The sequence below is a fragment of the Lacerta agilis genome, chromosome 1 (assembly GCF_009819535.1).
Source record: "Lacerta agilis isolate rLacAgi1 chromosome 1, rLacAgi1.pri, whole genome shotgun sequence".
Lineage (NCBI taxonomy): Eukaryota > Metazoa > Chordata > Lepidosauria > Squamata > Lacertidae > Lacerta > Lacerta agilis.
The window spans coordinates 65,268,634-65,290,947 of NC_046312.1; the positions used below are offsets into that span (position 1 = coordinate 65,268,634).

General features: G+C 40.7%; 1 protein-coding gene across 12 annotated transcripts in view; it reads right to left on the reverse strand.

Annotated features, from left to right (window-relative positions):
* Window positions 1-22,314, reverse strand: part of TEAD1 (TEA domain transcription factor 1) — a 178,529-nt gene that overhangs the window by 36,691 nt on the left and 119,524 nt on the right. For 5 of the 12 annotated variants that reach the window (XM_033152197.1, XM_033152249.1, XM_033152207.1 and 2 more), the window contains 3 exons: window positions 10,400-10,464; window positions 3,560-3,622; window positions 3,408-3,470 (listed from right to left, as the gene is read on the reverse strand). In XM_033152197.1, the coding sequence (XP_033008088.1) occupies window positions 3,408-3,470; window positions 3,560-3,622; window positions 10,400-10,464 (191 nt within the window). The remainder of the gene's footprint in view (window positions 1-3,407; window positions 3,471-3,559; window positions 3,623-10,399; window positions 10,465-22,314) is intronic. The other 7 variants (XM_033152266.1, XM_033152258.1, XM_033152232.1 and 4 more) reach the window with 2 other exon arrangements.

Here is a 22,314-nt window from a genome sequence, read left to right on the forward strand (position 1 = left end):
CTGGTAGTGCAAGAGTAAATGTACTCAGTGCTCCTCCTGATGCTGCAGGCAGACTGAGAGTAGGCACTGCTACCTCCATCTCCCACCTAGTCTGCATCAACTCGGGAAGAGGCTTGGTACAATTAGCTTTGTGCCATTTCTAGTACTTTGCTGGAACTGTCATTCAATTTCTCAAAAGTTTTCTTTCCCTAAGAATGTAAGGCAAGCAAAAGTAAATTTTCACACCCTACCTATAGAATTTCACTGAAAATTTATCTCCCCTTTGGTAAAAATGCAACTTAATTTTTTGGCACACCATTAGTCACTACTTCTTTCCACTCAACCCACAGGAGCTAGAAATAAGCAGGCATATGACAACCTGGGCTAAGTAAGACATACTCAGCCACCAGAACTGTCTGTGTGAATTTGGGAGGTGGTCTCACGCTTTCCCTCTCCTGCCCCCAGGGGCGGAGCAAGGGGGCAGGCTGCCCCGGGTAGTGCCCTGAGGGGTGATCATGACATCATGCGCACGGAGCGGTGCCCCGCCCCCAGGGGTGCCGCTAGGCTTGCCGCCCCCGGCAGCCCAGCGGCTCACTACGCCCCTGCCTGCCCCTACCACATTCTTCTGTTGTTTTTTCCATACACTGTGCTGACATAATATAAAAGAGAGCCTATGCTTGCAGGTCCCCTGCAATAGAATCTCATAAGGCAAGTTCTACTCCACAAAGTCAAAGACATCCTATATTCAAGGAAATGCAGTATAGCCCAATTCCACTGTTATAACCATGATAGCACTGATGAAGATGACAGGGAGAGAAAGTACAAACCTCATACCAACTCCCTAAATCATCTGACTTTGCCCTCTGGCCTATTTCTTCCTTAAGGACCATATACATAATTTCTACTTTAAATAAAATAATATATTTTGCATGGGTGGAGTCACTGCCCCTTCATAGTTTATCATCATCATCATCATCATCATCATCATCATCATCATCATCATGTATCCTTTTCCATAGAAACATCTCCTGGTTATTTCTTCACTGTAGCGACAAGGAAACTCAAGCTCAAGACTTGTGATAATCAGTGGTTAATTTTCATCAGTGCCTGATCGCCCAAAGCACATTTTACTGCCGCAGCTTGTCTCTTTGCGCTGAAGTACATGCTGACATTGTGGGAGTGGCAGAAATTATTACTCGACAGGTGTATCAGCAGATTTTTCAGCAAATTCCATGGAACCAGTGCATTCAACAGAAAACATCACTAAACTAAATTCAGTGGGGGGGGGGAGAGAGAGCGCCCACCAGGAAAAAGGACTTGCAGGTATCATTGGTGTCTACTTTGCTGCCTTTCTCTGCAGAAAGCTTCATCATCACCATACAGGCATTGCAGCAATAAGAAATACAGTGGTACCTCAGGTTACAAACGCTTCGGGTTACAAACACTTCAGGTTGCAAACTCCACTAACCCGGAAGTAGTACCTCGGGTTTTGAACTTTGCCCCAGGATGAGAACCAAAATCGCGGTTCGGCAGCCCCATTAGCGAAAGTGCGCCTCAGGTTAAGAACGGTTTTGGGTTAAGAACGGACCTCCGGAACGAATTAAGTTCGTAACCTGAGGTACCACTGTAAATAAAAATTTTAAAATATTTTAAGTGTGGGTAAGAAACACACCTGGGTGGTTTTCCTGCACGGCAGAATTGCAACCTTATAATCTTAAGAATAGGCTCTTTGGTAGAAATCGAAGCAGGTAGCCCATGCTAACAAATGTCTGACTTCAGTCCCACAAAGGAATCTGCAGGTGCCCACTATTAATTTAGTACATGGTGTCAGTACACGGCTTAATTTTCTAAACAGGAGCTAAGATGCCTAATTTTAGCCATTAAGTTTGATAGCTTTGGTCTGAAAACGCTACAGCCTTCTGTATCGTTGCACCTTGGGTTAAGAAGCAGTACTTTCAGAGTTCTCCTAGTTCTTCACCAACCGCGACTGCTCAGCCAGCACAGCTCACAAGCCAGCCACCAACAGCCATACAAGCTTGCCAGCATGCTGCCCACAGCATATTGGAAACCCAAAGCTCCTGACAAGTAGGACAGTTACAAAGCCAGGCCTGTTATTTACATATTGCAGTTCCAGGATTGCGGCAAGCAACATCCACAGTGTTTACCACTTAGGGCAGCATAATCACTTTCTGAAATGCTTTTTGCTTTCAAGTGACTTTAAACAAAACAAAACAAACAAACAAAAAAAGGCTCAGCGAAAAGACAGACAAACATTAGTATGATCTCAGATGATAGTCAAGAAGACGCTATAGTTTACTGAAAAATTAAAACAAAGCAAAAAAAAAAAAAAACCACCCAAAACCTAACAACTGAACATTCAGGGATTCTTGTATGTAAAAATCTGGCAACGGAAACATTTTTTTATCACTTTGTCATTCCCCTCAGAAATCAGAAAATGGGGGGGGGGGGTTGCGGTCATCACTCTTAAAGTTTAAGAGAAGCAATTAATATCTTCCCCTAGGTTATGCAATTTAGGAAACTGCAAAGATAAAACTATTCAAAAAGCCCAATCCTACAGATGTTTACTCAAAATTAAGTCCCACTGTGCTTAGTGGAGTTTACTCTCCGATATGTAAGTTTAGGATCGCAGTCAAATTTACACAAATGGGACTTCCCTTTCTTTTTCCTTTCCTCTTTGAAACAGATGGAGAGACCAGAGACTGGATCTCACCCAAAGGGCGAAACTCAAAGTTAATCACTTCTAAGTCCCATTGATTTCAAGCCGAGAGCAGATGCCTAACTCTCCCACTGAAGCCAATGAAAGTGCTTCACTCTGAGTGGATCATAGCTGGAGTCTACATTTTACTTTGGGTAACAAGTGATTTAAAGGTAGATGTGACAAATTAGAATCTCCGGAAATCACAGACAAATGTAAAATAGTCTGAGGTAGGATAGGAATCTGATGCTAATCAGAAAACGTTTTTTTCTTTTATTTATTTTAAAATCCCTGCAAGTATTTTTAAAATCCAGATAACAAGGGATTGGGGTTGGGAAATGTACCATCTCAGTTATCAAACTGCAGCTGCATGTGTGTGCACATACAAAACTCCTATTTAACTGCAATGCTTTTAGCACAAACACTAAGTTAATGCTCTTTTTTGTTGTTTAAAAAAAGAACCTTTAAAAAAGGAGTACACATGCACACAGCAAGTTACATTTTTGAAGGTTGTTAAAAAAAATAGAGAGAGAAAGAGGCCAGTGCAGAAATCAGCGAAGGGAAGAGATTAAACACAAAGAAATGTAAACAGCCACCACATGCAAGGAAACTAGGTTACAAGAATCACAGCACCAGGCATTCACCGATCACCAGGGAAAACAGGAAGTGAAAGGCATAGCAACCACAAGCCCAAAAGCAGAAAAGCGCATACCTTCAGCTTGGAATGAAAATCACGAGATTTCCTTCTGGCAAGAACCTGAATGTGACTAGACACCTGCAGGGTAGGGGAAGGGAGGGAAACAAAGGAAAAGCCTGTAACCATGGAGATGAAAAGCCCCCTACAACTGGGCAAGCCAAACGTACCTTAATGGCGGCTTGAATTTCTCGAACTTTCTTCCTTGCTAAGACCTGTATGTGACTAGACACCTACATTGTTCAGAGTTATAAAAGAAAAGGAGGGGAAAGAATAAAAAAAGAAAACACAAAAGAAACACAAAAATCAAACATCTGTTTTTCTTTTATAAAAATAAAAAAAATAAAAAATAAAAGTTTATTTGGGGAAGTTATTTGCATCTTCAGTAAGCTTTGCTGTTAAGAGAAGACATTCCCAGCCACACACCACGCTTTTAGCAGAGTTTACTGATCATCACTGCAGTGACATGATTAAGAAGAAAACATTTTAGACTACTTGATTTATTTTTCTGACAGAGAGAAACTAGGACGTTGCCTGCCGTTAAAGACGACATGCTCTTTTCTTAAAACCTTTTCAACTACAGCCTTTGTAGTAAAGGCATGCCTTATGGATAAACATTTGCAGATTTTTTTTTTCGGAACAAATGTTTACTTAATATCTGATAAGACTGTATAAAATTTAAGGACAAGCAGAGTGCCAAGAAAGTTGTATTTTGATGTATTCAATAGCTCTTAAGTTTCGTTGCAATTAATTAAGGAACAACCAGTTTCAAGTGGAACATGAATGAATATTGCAGATACAAATACTGCAGTCATAATTGTGGAGCAAAACTATCTTTGCTAGACTATGGCTACAATAGAGGCATGACAAACTTTGTAAGCAATTTATCTCATGGTCAATTTCATGTCATTATTTTGCACTAAACCAACGGAGGAGGAGGGGAATGTTATGTCAAAAACAGAACACTGGACTCAGCGATTTATATGCACTGTATGTGCAATATAACATTGCACCACCAGATGGTGACGTGGAGTCCCGTTGTTCTCTACCTGTTTTCCCTGTTTGAATTTACAACGCTTTAAACTGAAATGCTTCTTTAATGTGTCCAGATCCAGCCACAGTTACATAATTAGACACCACCACAATGAATAAATCAAATACAGGGCGAGTCGTTTAAAAGAGGCCCCATGGATGCAGAGTACACATGTTCCACAGGGCCTCTTTTAAAAGACTCACCCTGTATAACCATCATGTTGCCGACTACCGTGTGTACCACATTCATATCCTATCCCCTTTCAAAGGCGCTCAAGATAGCATAGGTACTATCTCAATATCACCACAACAACCTTTTGAGGTAATGAACCAAAAAGTTAAGGTCATCCTGTGTTCTTCATTGTTGAGTGCAGATTGAACTCTGGCCTCCTCACGCCATGTCCTACACACTAATAGTACTACGTGCTACACATCTGTAAAAGAGCTCCATCATTATACTGAGGATAGAAAAGACTGTTGTAACAAAAATGTGCAGGAAGTATTAAACTTCTGTACTGTGTCCTGTATGATGAAAATTACAATTGACCAGCAGCATAAGAAATCCACACAGTGTTTACTGGTGAAGTCCAATAAGAAATTCTTCCTCTTGACTTAACAAATTTTTCAATAGTCATCTGTTTCTCTGTTAATCATGAGCATCCATAATGCAGAGAATTATATCAATCACAAATGCATATAACACTTTTAAAAAAACAATCAGTAGGAATAGCAATGTCCACACATCTCTCTGGCAATCTCCATAAAAGAATATTCTATGTAGATAGAAGAATCCTTAATCTGCTTCAGCAATTAAGTATCACATGGTTCCAAATGCAATGAAACCAAGAAACATTAAAAATCTAATGATTGCACCTCTCTCCATCTCAATGCTCCTATAAAACATCTACCCAGAGGACAAACTGTCTATCACCAAAAGAAACTTTCAGAACCTTCACCCAAAAGGCAGTCAGATAATTGGCTGGAATGACATGGAAGTCACTACCTTTATAAATACTTCCTCAGAATCACACATAAAAGATACTAATGGAAGTTATTATATCCCACATTATTCATTAAAAGGGTATTTTGTATTACCAGTGTAATTATACAGAGTAATTTGATAGCTATAGGTTTTGCATCAGGCAGACTCGCAGCCACAGCACAATCTAGGCCTGGGACACAATTCTTACCCTTTATAGACAATCTGTATTATTGGATTATTTATTAGTATATATTTAATCTTAAAACTTCAGGAGCCCTTTGATGTACACAAGCAGAACTTCCACACAAGTAGGCTTTCCTGTTGAATTCAGTTTGAGGGGTTCTGTACCACACCAATTTGACTCAAATGTGTTTTCTAAATGAAAATGCAGGGACTCGGCACTTTTCTAGCTATACCAACAGGTAAGGTGGAGATCAAAGAATGTAAAAAGAGAGAGGAAGTCTTCATATGTAAAATGTATCCATTATAATTCCTAAATTTTGTTCTCTCCCCACTTCAGTTAGAAGCCCAGTGGCAGAGCATATGCTTTTTGCATGCAAAAGATTCCAAGATCAATTTCTCTCCAAGTAGGACTGGGAAAAGGCACCACCAGTCAATGTAGACAATACTGCACTAGCTAAACGAATGATCTGACTTGCTGTGAAGCAGCTTCTTGTATTCTAAATAGGAAAACTAAGTTTACATATGACTGATGCAAAGACTGGCTCAATTCAGATATTACACCCACACAAACCAGAGGCTGAGTTTCCAAATATATAAGTAAACTATAGTTCACAGCTATTTGTGTAATTTCATTTTCCTTCCGCTCTGCACAGTCTTTAGTTGCAACAATGATGGTTCATAAATGGAGATACCACTCCAAACTATAGTTAGCAAAAACCATGTTTCCACATTTGCATTGTGCCCGCTGGTTCAACTTTCTCAACCATGGTTGGCACGGTATCTGAAATGACCGTAAATAAGACAAATGGAACACAACTGTTACTTATCCAGGGGAAAGACTAAGGGCTGAGTGGTGCTAATGTTGCCTTTTAGTCTCTTATGAACTCTTGATGCAAATTCTTCAAAGCCATGTGCATCTCTTGCCTGATTTGGGAAGTCATGTATGATAGGAAATTAAAATGTCACTTGTGAAGCTTTTTTTTTTAAATAACTACACAAAATGCCACATCCACTTCTGTAAGGAAAGCAGACACGTGTTTTTTTTAAGCCTGCAAATTACCTGCAGGTAACAGCTTATCCAAGAAACACAAATACAATTGTAGGTTGGGTTCCTAGTCTGTCTTTTATGGTTGCTTGCCCCTCATTTTTGTTGCTGCTTGCCTAAAATTCACTGTACTTAGATTTCACCAGCAAAAAAATACAATTTGTTGTTGTTTAGTCATTTAGTCATGTTCGACTCTTCATGACCCCATGGACCAGAGCACGCCAGGCACTCCTGTCTTCCACTGCCTCCCGCAGTTTGGTCAGACTCATGTTGGTAGCTTCGAGAACACTGTCCAACCATCTCGTCCTCTGTCATCCCCTTCTCCTTGTGCCCTCCATCTTTCCCAACATCAGGGTCTTTTCCAGGGAGTCTTCTGTTCTCATGAGGTGGCCAAAGTATTGTAGCCTCAGCTTCAGGATCTGGGCTGATTTCCTTCAGAATGGATAGGTTTGATCTTCTTGCAGTCCATGGGACTCTCAAGAGTCTCCTCCAGCACCAAAATTCAAAAGCATCAATTCTTCAGTGATCAGCCTTCTTTATGGTCCAGCTCTCACTTCCATACATCACTACTGGGAAAACCATAGCTTTAACTATATGGACCTTTATCGGCAAGGTGATGTCTCTGCTTTTTAAGATGCTGTCTAGGTTTGTCATTGCTTTTCTCCCAAGTATTGGAGCCTCAGCTTCAGGATCTGTCCTTCCAGTGAGCACTCAGGCCTGATTTCCTTAAGAATGGATAGGTTTGATCTTCTTGCAGTCCATGGGACCCTCAAGAGTCTCCTCCAGCACCATAATTAAAAAGCACCATAAAAATACAATTATTTCACTATAAATAAGTAGCTGCATATACCATTGGTTTTTCGCCATTCCTTCCCTTTTTTTCCTGAATTGGCATTGCCTTTCACCATGCCTCAAACAGGCACAGCATGCCTATGTAGGAACTTCAACCCTTCCCTTCACACACACCAATATTAAGCTTGTGACAATTCTGGATGAGTAAGACAGAGTTCAGAATGCAAAAGGAGAATGCTATCTTTAAAAAAATAACAAAAACAAGAATGTAGAGTTGAGCAGAGCTAAATGGCAGAAAAAACTTTGGTGGGAAGCTGCATCAAATTCCAGTCCGCTGCAATTCTGGAGTGTATTGTGGAAGCTGGAAGGGGTTGCATAACTCATTCTGGGCCTCCATAAAAGTTTGTGGTTGTTTTTTGATAGATAGGCCTCTCTTCACAAGGTCAATAATCCTCTGAAACAGAGAGGAGGAGATGGTCTGGCACCTGCTGTGAGCATCCTAGGTCAATCCTGGGATGCATTACACTCCCTGAATTCTAGGGCAGAAGGTATGCAATGCAGCAAGGCAAGAATCAAAACTCCCCTACTGTTTTGGAGAATCACTGGGTTCAGGAGCAAATGCACCACCCATCTCCTAGAACCAGAGGCCTCCATTGACTTTGGAGGAAGGCTTAAAGCAGTGTTTCTCAAACTTGGGTCCCCAACTCTTGTTGGACTAGAACTCCCATCAACCCTAGTTAACAGGACCTGTGGTCAACAGCTGGGGACACAAGGTTGAGAAACACTGGCTTAGAGCCTTCAAAAAGCTTTGTCTGGTCTGGAAATGCTTCTTCCAACACCCGTAACTCTGGCCCTGACCTCGATCAGCAGAATCACATAGCAACCCCTGAAAGAGAAGCTTGTGTTCATTCATTTTATTAGTCATTGCAGAAAAGTAATCTACCAAAATCTCTTGCCTACATTCCTGTACCAACCAGTCCCAACAAGAATGTATATCCTGCAGTGCCAAAATCTGAGATATCTGACCTATGTAGCAACCTTACTAATGTCCAAATAAATGACCTCTGGGAACACATTTGCACAGCCCTCGTCTTAAGAGTTACCAACATTATTATTATTATTATTATTATTATTATTATTATTATTATTATTCTGAGCACAGGAAATTTTCAACAGCTCCAAATTGCAGGAACCGTTATGTGCAAAATATTAAATTTCCTATTTTAAAAAGTGGGTCAACTAATCATAGTTTCACAAATAGGCTTAAAATTATCTGTGTGTCTCCGGTGACCAAAATCCTTTTACAAACCCCATGTTTTTATTTTTAAGCATGTTTTAAGAAATCTTGCAGCTGGGGTTATTATAAAAACAAGGCTAAGTGAGACAATAAACACCATAAGGTGAGGGTGATCCCTACTTGAAAATGAAATAGAAGCGAAACTCACAAAGGACATGCACAGTGGGCACACATTGATTTACATATGTAAATCAAGAATGTTCCATAATCTCTGATGAAAAATATTACAAGGGAATACAAAGTTACTAGCTCCAGGTGAAGCACAGACAAACCTTCAGAGTTTCTGTGTCTCTCTCGGAAGTTGTAATGCATACCAAGCTTTGTCACCTCAGCACATACCAGTAAATGTACTTTGTATTACTTTCCTGTGTCATTAAAAAATGTGAGAGAGCAGCTATAACTCTAATAATTCAACAGGGTTGAACAGCTTGCACAGCAATATAAGTAGCTGGAGGAGGTAGATCAGCTTAAAAAAATAAAAAGAATAAAAAGGATCCCAAATCCCATCTCAAGCAGAGACAGATGTGGATCCTCGGTCACATTGACAGAAGGACATATCCTCCTCTAGATCTTCCATGAAATCCAAAACCTCCATTTGCCCTATTCTTTCATTATTAGCTAGTTTTCAAGTCTCTGTCCCATTGGTTGTTTTTTTTTTTTAAACTCTTTCTGCCAATCCTGCTTGGATACACTTTCAATACCAAAGAAGAGACATATGAGATACAATTAAGCGTCTCTTAGCAGGTTCTAGGGACATTCTTCTTTGTCTGGAGAAATTCCAGTTGTAACTTGCTAATCATGGGGTAAACTTCCTGCTTTTTCTTGTTCCTTTGTCCTGAGACAACATGAGGCTGTCCCTGTTTGAAATGGCTTGAACAAAGGACTTTGGGAAACCGTCTTAAGTTTGGATCTTGCATGGCCTACAAACTGTGCGAATGACTTTACCTAAGAAAACATGCAATTTGCTACCCTTTCTGTGCTCTTTGCTGTAAAGCATTCTGTTCCTTTTACTAAAGGATTTCCTTAAATATATTGGGAATACTTTAAAACAACATGTTTTTATATTGTATTTTTACGTTGTGAACTGCTCTGAGAGCTATGGATGAAGGGCAGTATACAAATTTAATAAAGAACACAAATAAAAATAAAAATAAAAAATGCACCTTGAAATTTGTCAGCCTCCCAATGTTATCACAAGATCCCTGTTACCACTTTTGCTCCCCAAATATTATTAGGATTCTTCTCATAAGAGCAATTTAATAACGCGTTTGCGCCAAAAGGAAGGATTTGATTTTGGCAGTCCAGATGAGGTTTTTGTAGGTTTTTTGCCCTTTGTGAGCGAAATGGGTGGGCTGGGAGGACAGGAGCAGCTGAAGAAAACACAACTATGTCCCATCATAGCAACTCAGTAATTTATTCTGAAATTAATTGATTAATGCATCCAATAGATTTTTATAAATATATGTGCTTATGACTGCAAGCATACGGTGTGCTTAAGGAAGTTGTCACTGAAGTGATGAATGGCACAAACAGCAGTATTTCTTAACACAAACTCAATACACTGAAAAAGCAAGGCAGGAACTAACCAGAGCTGAAGCAAAGGCAGCCACTACAGCCAAGACCGCTACATTCTGTCATTCATTGACATGCACAGTTTTTATCCTGCAGGATTTCCTTACCTGTTTCCTGGTCCGTGTCTTTCCCGTTCTAAGTTTGATGTATCTGGCTATCAGTTCATTCCTACCTGAAACAAATACAGATTTAAAATGAAGAACAGAAACAGAAATTCAGCATGGAGGTATAAATGCGAAGAGCTGCACAATTTAAAAATACAGATCAGCAACAAGTATTATGTGCACTTTAAAAATGGATCAGGTCCTGTGCCCAAAAATTGTATTTTCAAACAAAATAGCACAAGCAAGCCGGCATGTAGAATGAAGAGACTGAGAAAAATATATTTTAAACAGTAGCTTAGTGACTGAATTATCCTGCAAAAGCAGTTGCAAAATTCAGCAACATTCTGGGAGGCCATGACAACCTAATTATAGAAAACTGCAATACTTTTAGAATTTTAAACTACAATTCTTTTAATGGCTAACATGAGCTAAGTCAAAATAAGTAGGGGAAACAACCTGTGCTTTCTTCTTCCATCCCTCCCTCCCCTGAGTCAAAAAAATCACAAAATACTAGATATGTCTTGAGAAAAGTAAAGCAAGTATCACACTTGTGTGGGATTGTACCCAGGAGACTGGCAGAGGACCACAGAGGTCATCTCAAGCCCCTCCTCTCCACAACAGAAGAGTTAAATGACATTAGGACATTCAAATAAATATGGAATCTTCCCAGTTCATTCAATCAATTTACCTTTCTCTTTGACAAATTTATGGCACAATGTGAAATATCACTGTGTTTTCCCAGTAGCAAAGGCCTGGCTAGTGTTTGCCCAAAATGTTTCTATTTGAAAACCACCAACATGTATTCGGTGTTTGGATCTTTGCAAAATACTAGGGTCAGAGAGGGTTGTACAGTGTTCTCGAAGCTACTAACATGAGTTTGACCAAACTGCGGGAGGCAGTGGAAGACAGGAGTGCCTGGCGTGCTCTGGTCCATGGGGTCACGAAGAGTCAGACATGACTAAACAACAACAAATTGTCTCCTCCCTAAAAGAGGGCACATGTTGCGGTGAGACCTGGAGACCGATCTCCTGTGTTGTGGGTGGGTAAGATTGGTCAGCCACAACACCTGATTGGTAGGTCCCTCTGGGTTCAATCTGGCCAATGGGGCGCAGTCCAAACGGATCGAGGGACCTATATATACCCATGCACGTGACCCACAGCTTCCTCTTTCGGTGCATGCATTCGGAACACCCACCCACCTCTCCCTACTTTTAGGGCTTTTGCACTTGACCTTGCTATGCTGTCATGTGTCGTCTGTCGTTGGGACAAGGGCACAGCAGGAATTTTCCCCACTTGGCTGAGTGGCTGTTGCCATTTGGGTTTCGCCTGCCGTGTAGCAAATCGTCACAACTTGTAAAGTTGCGGATAGGCACTGGTTCAGGTGATAGGGATGGGAGAACGCTCTAGCCATCCCTATGTGAACAGTATTCCGTTAAAGGAATTCATGGACTCAAATGGTTTGGTCAACCCCTGAAAGGGGGTTGTGCCCATGCCTGAGTCCAGGGGGAAATTTGGGTGGCAGACATAGTCTGTTCCTGGCTTTCTGCCTATGCAGGTGTTCACTCTTGGCTGATCTATGCTGTTGCCCTGGGTCAGCGCTACCTGCAATGGTGCAGGGAGCTAGTCAAACCAGAGCCTATGCAACCACTCACTTTCTGCAATCAATAAAGTTGTGGCCTAAATTCTGCCAAAAACCAAACTAAAATTTGAGTCAAGTGTGAATTTATTTAGGGGGGAGGTCTCTGGGTCTGAACACACGACAACAAAGTCAGGATTCTTATAATCAAGTGTTGGAAGAGTGACTACAGGACTTATAAACTGCTGCTCATTGGATCATCCACAGCAAACAATAAACCTTTTGTGAACTGGAAGAGAGTCTCTTAGTCCATCAGTAGGCTTCAAATGACTTTGTGTGGGCGGACAGGCTAGTGGCAGAGCAAATAACTTGTGTGAACTTGTTGGCAACACTGGTGACAACTGTGCTGTTTCAAAATATAACACCATACGTTTCTGTGTGCTTTTGGCTCCACTTCTCCATTTTCTCCTTCCTAACAGGGTGATATTATTAGTCCATAGAGGTGATTTAGGATATAAACAACCCCAGCCTTCCAGTACCGCCTTCAGTCAGTTTGGATTCTCAATATGATCTAGCTCTGTGGTACAGCCAGAGATTATGAAGGTATGCTTGTTTGTGACTATTCTGTTAAAGAAATCCATCCTGTCCAAGTTTTATAGAATATTTCCCGTTATTATTTCAGCCTCTTGATTTCAAGACACTTTCTTTTAAAACTCAACAGACCTAGTTGTGTCAGGTGCTGCAGATCATCAGACTATATACCAGTACTAGTTTTGTTTAAATGCTCAGCTGAGTAAAGTTCATTATATGTTCAACATTCTTTATCACCATCACATGCCTGTTCTTGGGTCAGCAGGACTGTCCCATTCTCTCTCAGCACAGTGGTCATGTAATGAAAAGGCGGCAGACATCTGGTTTTCAGGATCCCAGGTGCAAAAGAGGTGCATGCAGAATTATTTTTTTTAATTGCCTGGGGATTTGATTAGAGTCCCAGAGTTAAACTGAACTAAAAGTCTTTCCACATAAAGTCCACTCTTGGTTACCCTCCCCATCTTGATTTCAACAGTATTTTCTTTGGGGGGTTGGGTGGTCTTTTTGTTGTTGGGAGTCAGAGATCCTTGCTGATCCCCTTCAAAACCTTGTGGTCCTTTCCAATTCTATGATTCTATCTAGAAGTCTATAACTAGATCAGGCATGGCCAAACTTGCCCTCCAGCTGTTTTGGGACTACAACTCCCACCATCCCTAGCTAACAGGAACAGTGGTTAGGGATTATGGGAATTGTAGTCCCAAAACAGCTGGAGGGCCAAGTTTGGCCATGCCTGAACTAGATCCTTATATACCTTCTGCCCATCCCTCATGTAAGACCAACTGGTTGGTATGAGAGAGGCTAAAAAAATCACTACAGTCGTACCTCTGCTTATGTATCCCTCTGGATACATAAACTTCGGGTTGCGAATGCAGCAAACCCAGAAGTGTATACTTCTGGGTTTTGCCCCGCGCATGTGACCAGAAGGGCACCTCCAGTTATGAAGTTTTCGGGATGCGGCCGGGCCTCCAGAACAGATCCCATTCGTAACCGGAGGTACCACTGTACCACACACCTGCATCATGATGAGATCCTTCTGATGCTCCCCTGCTTCACATCCAGAGGAACAAAATATTATCTTGGTGTAAGAAGTTGTGCTTTTGTTTTTGTTTGTTTTAACCTATTTATCTAATTTCGGTGTTTTGAAAATCTGTTCTTCAATCTGTTCTCGTCTTTCTCTCCCCCTACCTCACCAATACGTCTCCTCATGGATCCATTCCTTCCATCGTTTTAATTTTTACAAGACTTATGGTTGTCAATGGAAATTTTGAGCACTCTGTCTAAGAGGGAAGATACAAATAATAAAAATGAAAAGTAATATAGTAAGAAAAGTAAGGATAGCCAAAGGGATATTACAATATAAAAATAGTTGTGAAATACAGTGTTTGGAGAAGCCTCCGGGAATTATTTGAGGCACATGAGGGAATCAAACTCAGGTCTGAACTTTGAAAGTCAGAAATGTTGAATTGTGCCTTGGATGTGTGTACAAATTTTCATTCTTCTGTTTTAATGTCCAACTGCATTATCACATTGCAAAGAAACTGACACACACACAGAGAAGGCCAAATGGGGCAGTAGTTAAACCAAAAACTTACTTTGCTTGGTGAATAATATACAACCCTGTCAAAAAACTCTTTGTTAAAAAACAAAACTTTTTTTTAACCCCCATATTATTTAAATCAGGGTTGAAAAAATAATGTCAAGCCCTTGCTGGGAAAATGGGAAAATTCCTAAGGCGTTAAGCGGAAAAATCCTATATATAAATAGCTCCTATTAAGTTCCATGGTGCTTATTCCCAGGTAAAGGGGTCTTAGGCACTCTTCCTCCCCCCCAAGTACAGACCTGGCTTAAAAAATGCAAATAAAATACATCCTTATCTCTGTTCATAGACGCTTGAGCAAAGAGGGAAGACTTACATTTTCTATGGAAGGTACTCTAAGGTTACCAGACGTTTCCCTTTCCCGGGGACAGTCCCCGGATTTACAAATCAGTCCCCATACAAAATCCATTGAAGTTGAAAAGGTCCCCGGATTCATTGAAAAAAAAATATGGTAACCTTAAGGTACTCGGCACAAATTCTAACACCAAATTTACTCAGGTGAATAGAACATGCAAGTTTTTGTTTGAAATCCTAGATCCAACCAAATTCTGTCTCACTAGCTTTTAATAGAGATTTTTGTTCCATTTGGATCAGTGATGTCTGAGAATTATTCTTCATTAGCAGCATTCCTAAAGAAACTTTAAGCCAGCATTAGGAATGTCTGAATGCTCTCAGGCCTTCCAGGATTTTAGCATCTTACACCACAATAAAATTCTGCTTGCCGATCCATGAAAGCACCTGTGTTAAAGGCATGTGTGCATGTGTGTGTGCATGCGAGCAAAAAAAAAAAAAAAAACCCAAACCACTTTGTGTAGCATTTGGGGCCAGGGGAGAGGGAAATTTTAAATCCAAATTAGTTAACAAGAAACCTCTCTTGTAGATAAAAGTCAACAACTGATTAAACAGATTTTAAGACACCCGCTATTTTAAAGCCATGAGCAAAATCTTTCTTAAGCCTTTAAAAAATATTATAGGCAGGTGTTAAGTCATCCCCATAGCGAGTGTTTAGAGTGTTCCTCTTAGTCAGTTTTGAGAAGGCTTACAGGAAAGGGGTGGGGTGGGAGATTGGGCAACGCTTTCCTATGCAGGCAGCGTTTTGTTCAGACAAGCTTACTGCAGAAGGTCATGTGACATAGGCCAAATAAACAGCATCTGGGGATTTTCAATTACAGACCTTCACCCAGCATGCCTGCACTGTAATCTCTACCAGATGAGGCTCAGGCCTCACTATTTTCAATAATTCACACACTGTGTACACATAACATGACAATAAGGGCATTCATGCAACCGCCTGATTCGCACATCAAAGCTCCCAAATGGCCAGCTGTAAGCATGCTTACTGCTGAATAATTCATTCTTTTCACAGGCTTGAAAAAACGCTCAGCAGGACTTGGCAAGCTTGTGTTCTTTCCTGTGTGGTATGCTAAACTCAAATTTTGAAAGAGGCACAGCCCCACTTAAAAAAGGGGGGAAAGGGGGGAGGAGAGAATAAGAAGAAGGGAGCTAGAGATTCAACCATTTAAATGCACATTTGCAAGGATTCAAATGGTGCGTGTGTGTTTTTGGTTTTTTTAAAAAAAAATAAAAATAAAAAAGCAGTCAGCTAAATGAGCTTCAGTTCCAAAAGAAGGAAAGAAAGAAGGCTGCTAGAGAGTGCAGGCAGACGCACAAAACCGCTCTCATGCTTTTGGAGGCAGGTGTTTAATGCGGGGGTGGGGAGGAGCAGCTTTCGAAGGGTTCTCTCTTCCAATAAGCAGATAGACAAAAGTATTTCTGCCCTGCCAGATGCTTAACAGTTTTACAATTGCAGAAAATTTAATTTCAGCATATCTAGATTCCCTCCCAACTATATAAAAAAAACTTTGCTCTCTATAAAGACCATACTCGCCTAAAGGATGGGGAAATTATAATTAGAATGCTGCATTACTTTAAAAAAAAAATTTTTTTTTGCCTTACTGCATTTTAAAAACCGTGCAGCTAGAATTTTAACTGCAAGACAGTTCTAAATGTATTTATATTATATTCTGATAAATCTGTTTTGCTGGCCCTCCAAAGCCACGTTCTTTTAAGGAAATCCCGTGCTTCATAATATCAAGTTTTCTTATCTGCCAATCAACACTACAACCAGCAGGATCAACTAGTCATGACCTCCCCTCATAGCAAACACATGCTGCTTACCAGCTGTGGGCTGTGCATTTTTACACCCTTTCCCCTATCATTCAGAGTGGTTTCCTCTTAATCACAATAATCCTAAAAGTGCTAAAACATATCAATCGTCCTCTAAGCCCTGCCTACAAAAGGCCAGCCATCATGCTTTTATGGGCTTGTCCAACAGCAGCTGATACTTCATTCAGCTGCAAATCCAATTTAGCAGCTACAAGAGGTTTAGCATCCCTGGAAAAAAAAATTGGGTGTTGATCCTTCATGGTTAAGCCAGCAATATTCTTCTGCCATATTGTTTTGCTTTCTCTGTCGTATTTGCACTCCTGTTGGATTTCCCCAGTTAAGATGAAATAGTACAGGTTTACTTTTGGAAGCACTGTGCTGACAGTGATTTTATGTGTGTTTTGTATTTACCGGTATGTATCTATTATGCTTATATACAATAGTAAGTATATATTACAATAATATTAGGATGCTTTCACAAGCTAAATGTTACAAATATAAATAAACTGTAGGCAAGTGTAATTATAACAAATACAAAACACACACCATACATATATATGTCATTCCTTAATATCTTCTTCAAAATATCACTTGCCGTGTGCCCATGAGAAAAATCATGTCAATTCCTCTAGACATTGTGCTCTGACCATACAGCCAATTCATTCATTCCTGCATGAAATATGAACTAGGGTGCAGAATAAGGACACTAAAATAATTCATTTCATGCCCACTACTTTTCGAATCCTTTGCTATGAACTCCCCAAAGCAGAATGGCTTCTCTCTCCCTTGCATTTTTTTTCTTTTTCGTTGTCTTCTTTACAAAAGAAACCTTCCAATGACCTGGCTATAACCTCCTTCTTATCTCATTCCATAGCCTTTAATATATTTGTCCTAGCCATTCATGGCAATTCTATCATTTTGGAAATTCTGTTCTCAGAGACCACAACCCAGCCCAACATTAGATGTGATTAAGCCCATTGGTTGGAATAGTGCAAAGCACTTCTTGTACTGTCTTGGATTGTGGCTTTTGAAAACCCATCTAAAACACAGCTACTCCTAGGAGTAAGCATACAATATTTAATGGTCTAAGGCACCTCAGTTTATACAATTAATGATTCAGATCCCCGCCCCCACAGTGCTGTGAGCCTCAGCAACAGAATACCTAAAATTTACATCTGATGAATTTTCATTTATATACTTTGCTATGCAATATTAAGTGCATAGCACTCAGTTTCACTGAGAAATTTGTCCAAAATTGTCTATTTAGTGACTTCTCAAAATATCACACAACATTAAGAAACCACAATCTGCAGTTCTGACCAAGGAAGATGAAATAGAAATCAAGATTACCTTACATTTGTTTGTACAAAGATCATTACCACTATTTTTCTTGCTGCGGTAACAGGCCAACAAACTAATCAAATATGAACTTTATATGCTGAGGTTGTATTTGACTTTTAGAAAGTGCTGATTTATACAGTGCACCAAACAAATTAAAACAAGTACTCTTCTGCCAAGAATTCATAGTGAAAAGTCCAACTTGGACAGAAATCCTTCAGATATGTAGACAATGGGTTGGCTCATCTGTCATGCATGATGGATGAGTTAGGGGGATTAAAATCAGGATTTGCATCAGAATAGATAAAAATTAGCAAAATAGAATTTCTCAGTTGGTGGCTCCAGTTTTGCCAAGGAAAAAGGAGGTCCCCTTTTCAGAAGAATTACAGTTGGCTTGCAGTCTTCATTTAAAGAGGCTTTATTCTAAATGCTGATTAACTTTCTCAATAAGGAATGAAGAACAGTTATCTTGGATAAGTTTCAGATTCTCATACAGTCATTTTTTTTAGCTCATTTTTAACTGTATATATGTGTCCAGGAAATGTACAGTTTTTCACGGTTCACATTACATTATAGCATAAAGGAAAATTTATGGGGAAAGCAGTAATTTAATATGAAAGGAAAATTATTTTCTTGCAAGATTGGAAAGATATTCTCTGTGAGAATAAGGCCAAGTCTGTTAATGACATTGCTCATAACACCACTTTGAAGACTCATTGAATTTAGAGAGTTGCCAAAATACTCTGCTTATGTTATGCTAATATCACACTACAACATGTGCACCTTTCACAGGGATTAACCAGCGAGGCCTAAGAATAAATGGAAGAAACAGGCAGGGCTCAATTAAGTTGTTGCCTGCAAATAACATGGTCCGGTCACGCAATGGGGCTCCCCCCCTTCTCCCCCCAATGCATCCAGACAACTGTAAAACTGTTCTGGAGGCTTGGGGTATCCCCAGAACATGTTTAGAGGGCGTATGGAGGAAAGAGAGGGAGTCCTATTGCACAAGCAGACCTTGTTCCCTATGCACATATCCCACTTCGTGCTACGTTGGATTCCACTCTTTAATGTAAATATATTCATGTACGCTGTCAAATATATAGTTTAGCAAAAGGTAAGGTAAACGACCCCTGGACAGTTATGTTCACTCAAAGGCGACTATGGGGTTGCGGCGCTCATCTCGCTTTCAGGCCGAGGCAGCCGGCGTTTGTCCACAGACAGCTTTCCGGGTCATGTGGCCAGCATCACTAAAATGCTTCTGGTGGAACGGAAACCAGAGTACACGGAAATGCTGTTTACCTTCCCGCTGCAGTGGTACCTATTTATCTACTTGCACTGGTGTGCTTTTGAACTGTGGGACACGGGTGGCGCTGTGGTCTAAATCACTGAGCCTTTTGGGCTTGCCGGTCAGAAGGTCGCGGTTCGAATCCCTGCGACGGAGTGAGCTCCCGTTGCTCTGTCCCAGCTCCCGTCAACCTAGCAGATCAAAAGCACACCAGTGCAGATAGGTCTTCCAGCTTCTCAATGAAGGTTTAGGTAATGGCTTTGCTCCAGCTCAGGGAAGTTCCTACTAGCTGAAGAGGAAGACATTGCTTTGGTCCTGCCCTCCCATCAAAGCCACCGATGCCTTTCAAAAATCTGCTCCAAAGGATTGGAGATCCCTCTGGAACCAGGATGGGGTGGGGGTGGTATGTGCAAGAGGAGAGGAAAAAACTGGCAAAAATAGCCTCCCACATCTGCTAGAAGGATTCCTCCACTGGACCAGAAGTTTCCTGTGGACAAAAGGGAGTCCTTCCATTTCTGGATGGTGAAATTTAGGACCCACCCAGTGTAACTGACCACAGTGACATCGTTTTTAAAAAATCATTCAAAAGAAGTATCAAAAGTTGAATACAAAACACAGTGAATATAAAAATTTAAATAAGTGCCAATTTATTTACATGATCTAAAAGGGGGGGGAATATAAATGACATATGGGTATATATTGTGTGGATACATAGCATTACTTTATTAATATCAGGGTACCACATAAATGTGCATTATTAAATGCACCATAATAAAGAATATGGGTCTACTGAGTATGGAGTTCTTTCATTCCAGTATAGTATAAACAAACTCAATTTTTCAATCAGTTTAATATATTTCTATCCACCCTCACTTACATTAGATTAGTCAATTTCAACCATATAAGCAATGTCCCGAAAGTTAACTAGCCAGGAATCACCAGAAGGCAGAGTAGGGGATTTCCAGTTTTGACGCATCACTATTTTAGTTACTGTGAATAAATGAGCTGTCATTCCAACATCCTACTCTGATACTATATTTTAAGGCTCTCTGCTTTTGATATAGGAAGTAATGCTGCCTCAAAAGTGTTCTCTCTAGCTACGCTATCATTAGTTCAGAAGCTAGTGATTTAATAATGAAAGCTTCTTGCAGGGTAAAGCTTTAAAAACAGAAAAAGAAATCATGTTTTCATTAATCCAATGATCATTTTTGTGAAAGAGCCTGGCCCCTAAGTTTGCATACCCCTCCCATTAATAGTACACACACAAAAAATCAAATGCTACAACCATCCAGTGACAATCATTTTCTATGCCAAAGAGCCTTATGTGGTTTATCTGACACTGTTTAGCACATACCATATTTTTCCGTGTATAAGACGATGCCTTTTGCTAAAAAAAAAAGAAAAAGAAAGAAAGGCCAAAATGGAGTGTCGTTTTATACACGGATAGTGAATGCAGAGGGGGAATGTGCAATTAATGGCAGCAGCAAGCAGGAGATTGGCAGCGGCGATTGGGCGGGTGATTGGTAGCTGCAGCAAGGCCTGTCAGTGATTGGTGTGGCTGCGGCGATTGGCAGGCGATTGGCGGCTGCGGCAAGTGGGTGGGTGGGCTGTTGGTGACGGGGAGCAGGCAGACAATTGGCGGCTGCGGTGACGTGTGCGATCGGCAGTGGCTGGGGCAAGCGATCGGCATGTGGCAGGCAGGCGGGTGAGCGATTGACGGAAGTGACCTCCCCCACCCCCCAACAAAGCTAAACAACATAATTTCTTAATTTTTGGGTTAAAAAAATAGGGATCATCTTATACATGGGTGTGTCTTATACACGGAAAAATACAGTATGCCCAGTGTGGAAAATAAATTTTGCATTTGTAGCAGGTCTAGAGATGTTTTAAAACTCACATAGTGTTAATCAAGAAGATCTGGAATCAGGTTACACAGTAGCACAAGTTCAGATGGCCAACAAGGGCCAAGTGGAAAGTATTTAGCCAATATATGAAGGGTTTTAAATGTATCCAACCCCTAAGTAGTTTTGCAAGGAAACTGCCGCCACCTATTCATGACCCACCTTATGATCAGAGGGGTGGGGTGGGGGGTAATCTGAGCAATTTAGAAGGACCGTTCTGAATTAAGAGGATAAGCTTGATCCTTTGCCACTTATGTAAAGAGATCTATAATGCAGATGACAGAGCGGGGTTGAACTGCAAGGTGCCAGGTAGGAAGAAGGTCAGGCATAGAAGCCTTTTGTCTCACTTGGAAGCTACCTCTACACCAAGCTTCACTTTCATCCGCAAAGAACTGAAATACTGGGAAATGGAAGATACTTCGCTGTAACTCCACTGAGATAACAACACTCAGGTGAAGTTTCTTTAAAACTTTAAAAAAAAATGCAGCCAGGAGAACAGCATGTGACAGTGCACTCTCACCCTCTCTAATAGTGACTTTCTTTTTAGATATATTAGAAAGCAAAATTACTTTAAAAACATTATAGCTTGTTTATCCTCCAACGAGCTTATACTTGAAGCATCCTTGTGGCCTGTCATGCAGGTACAGAGTAAGTGCAAATCAAGACCATATTTTCAGCTGAAATTTTCACATGGTAAAAGTGCCCCCCAAATACAGTGCGCCATAGCATGAAAATCAGCTGGGGTGGAGAGAAAGAAGCTTTAATCACACTAACATGGAGGAGTAAGGACTCTTCAGCCTCAAAAGCAGCAGCACAGAAATCCACCCTTAGCAACTCTGCTTGATAATATACATAGTTTTGCCACAATAGTCCCATTCACATGTTAAACGGGGCATCATGCAATTACTGGAAAATGGGACTCTGGTCCTAGTCTGACCCTGCTTCCAGTCAAGCACACTACTGGGATGCTATGCCAGGCAGGCCACCTGACTCTGGGACCAGGATCACAATCCCACTCCCCAGAAATCGTGTGATGCTCCTTTTTCACATGATGAAGGTGTTCAGTTTCAATAGAATGTGAGATAAAGAGACTGGCATGAGCTTAGCATGGAAGTGAATGTTCTTTGACCTCTGGAAAGAAGAGGCGATTGGTGAGCAACCACAGAAAAACTTTCAAATATTCACATTTGTGCAGAGGCAGAGGCCAGCAGCTAGCAACATTTCCCCAGCAGACTGAAGAGAGATTAATGCTACCATCCACATGGCGTATCTCCCTTCCATTCACATTCTCTTCAGCATAGCTATCATACTGAATGGCTTTAGCTGACAGTAACTTAGAATCTTGACAGCAGCAAACTTATATTTCAAGATGGCCAGAGGATTCCATTTCAGAGTTTAGAAGCACTGTGTGACAGTGATTTGGGGAGCAGTCCTTGGATGGGCCAGGAGTAAACAAGGGAATGT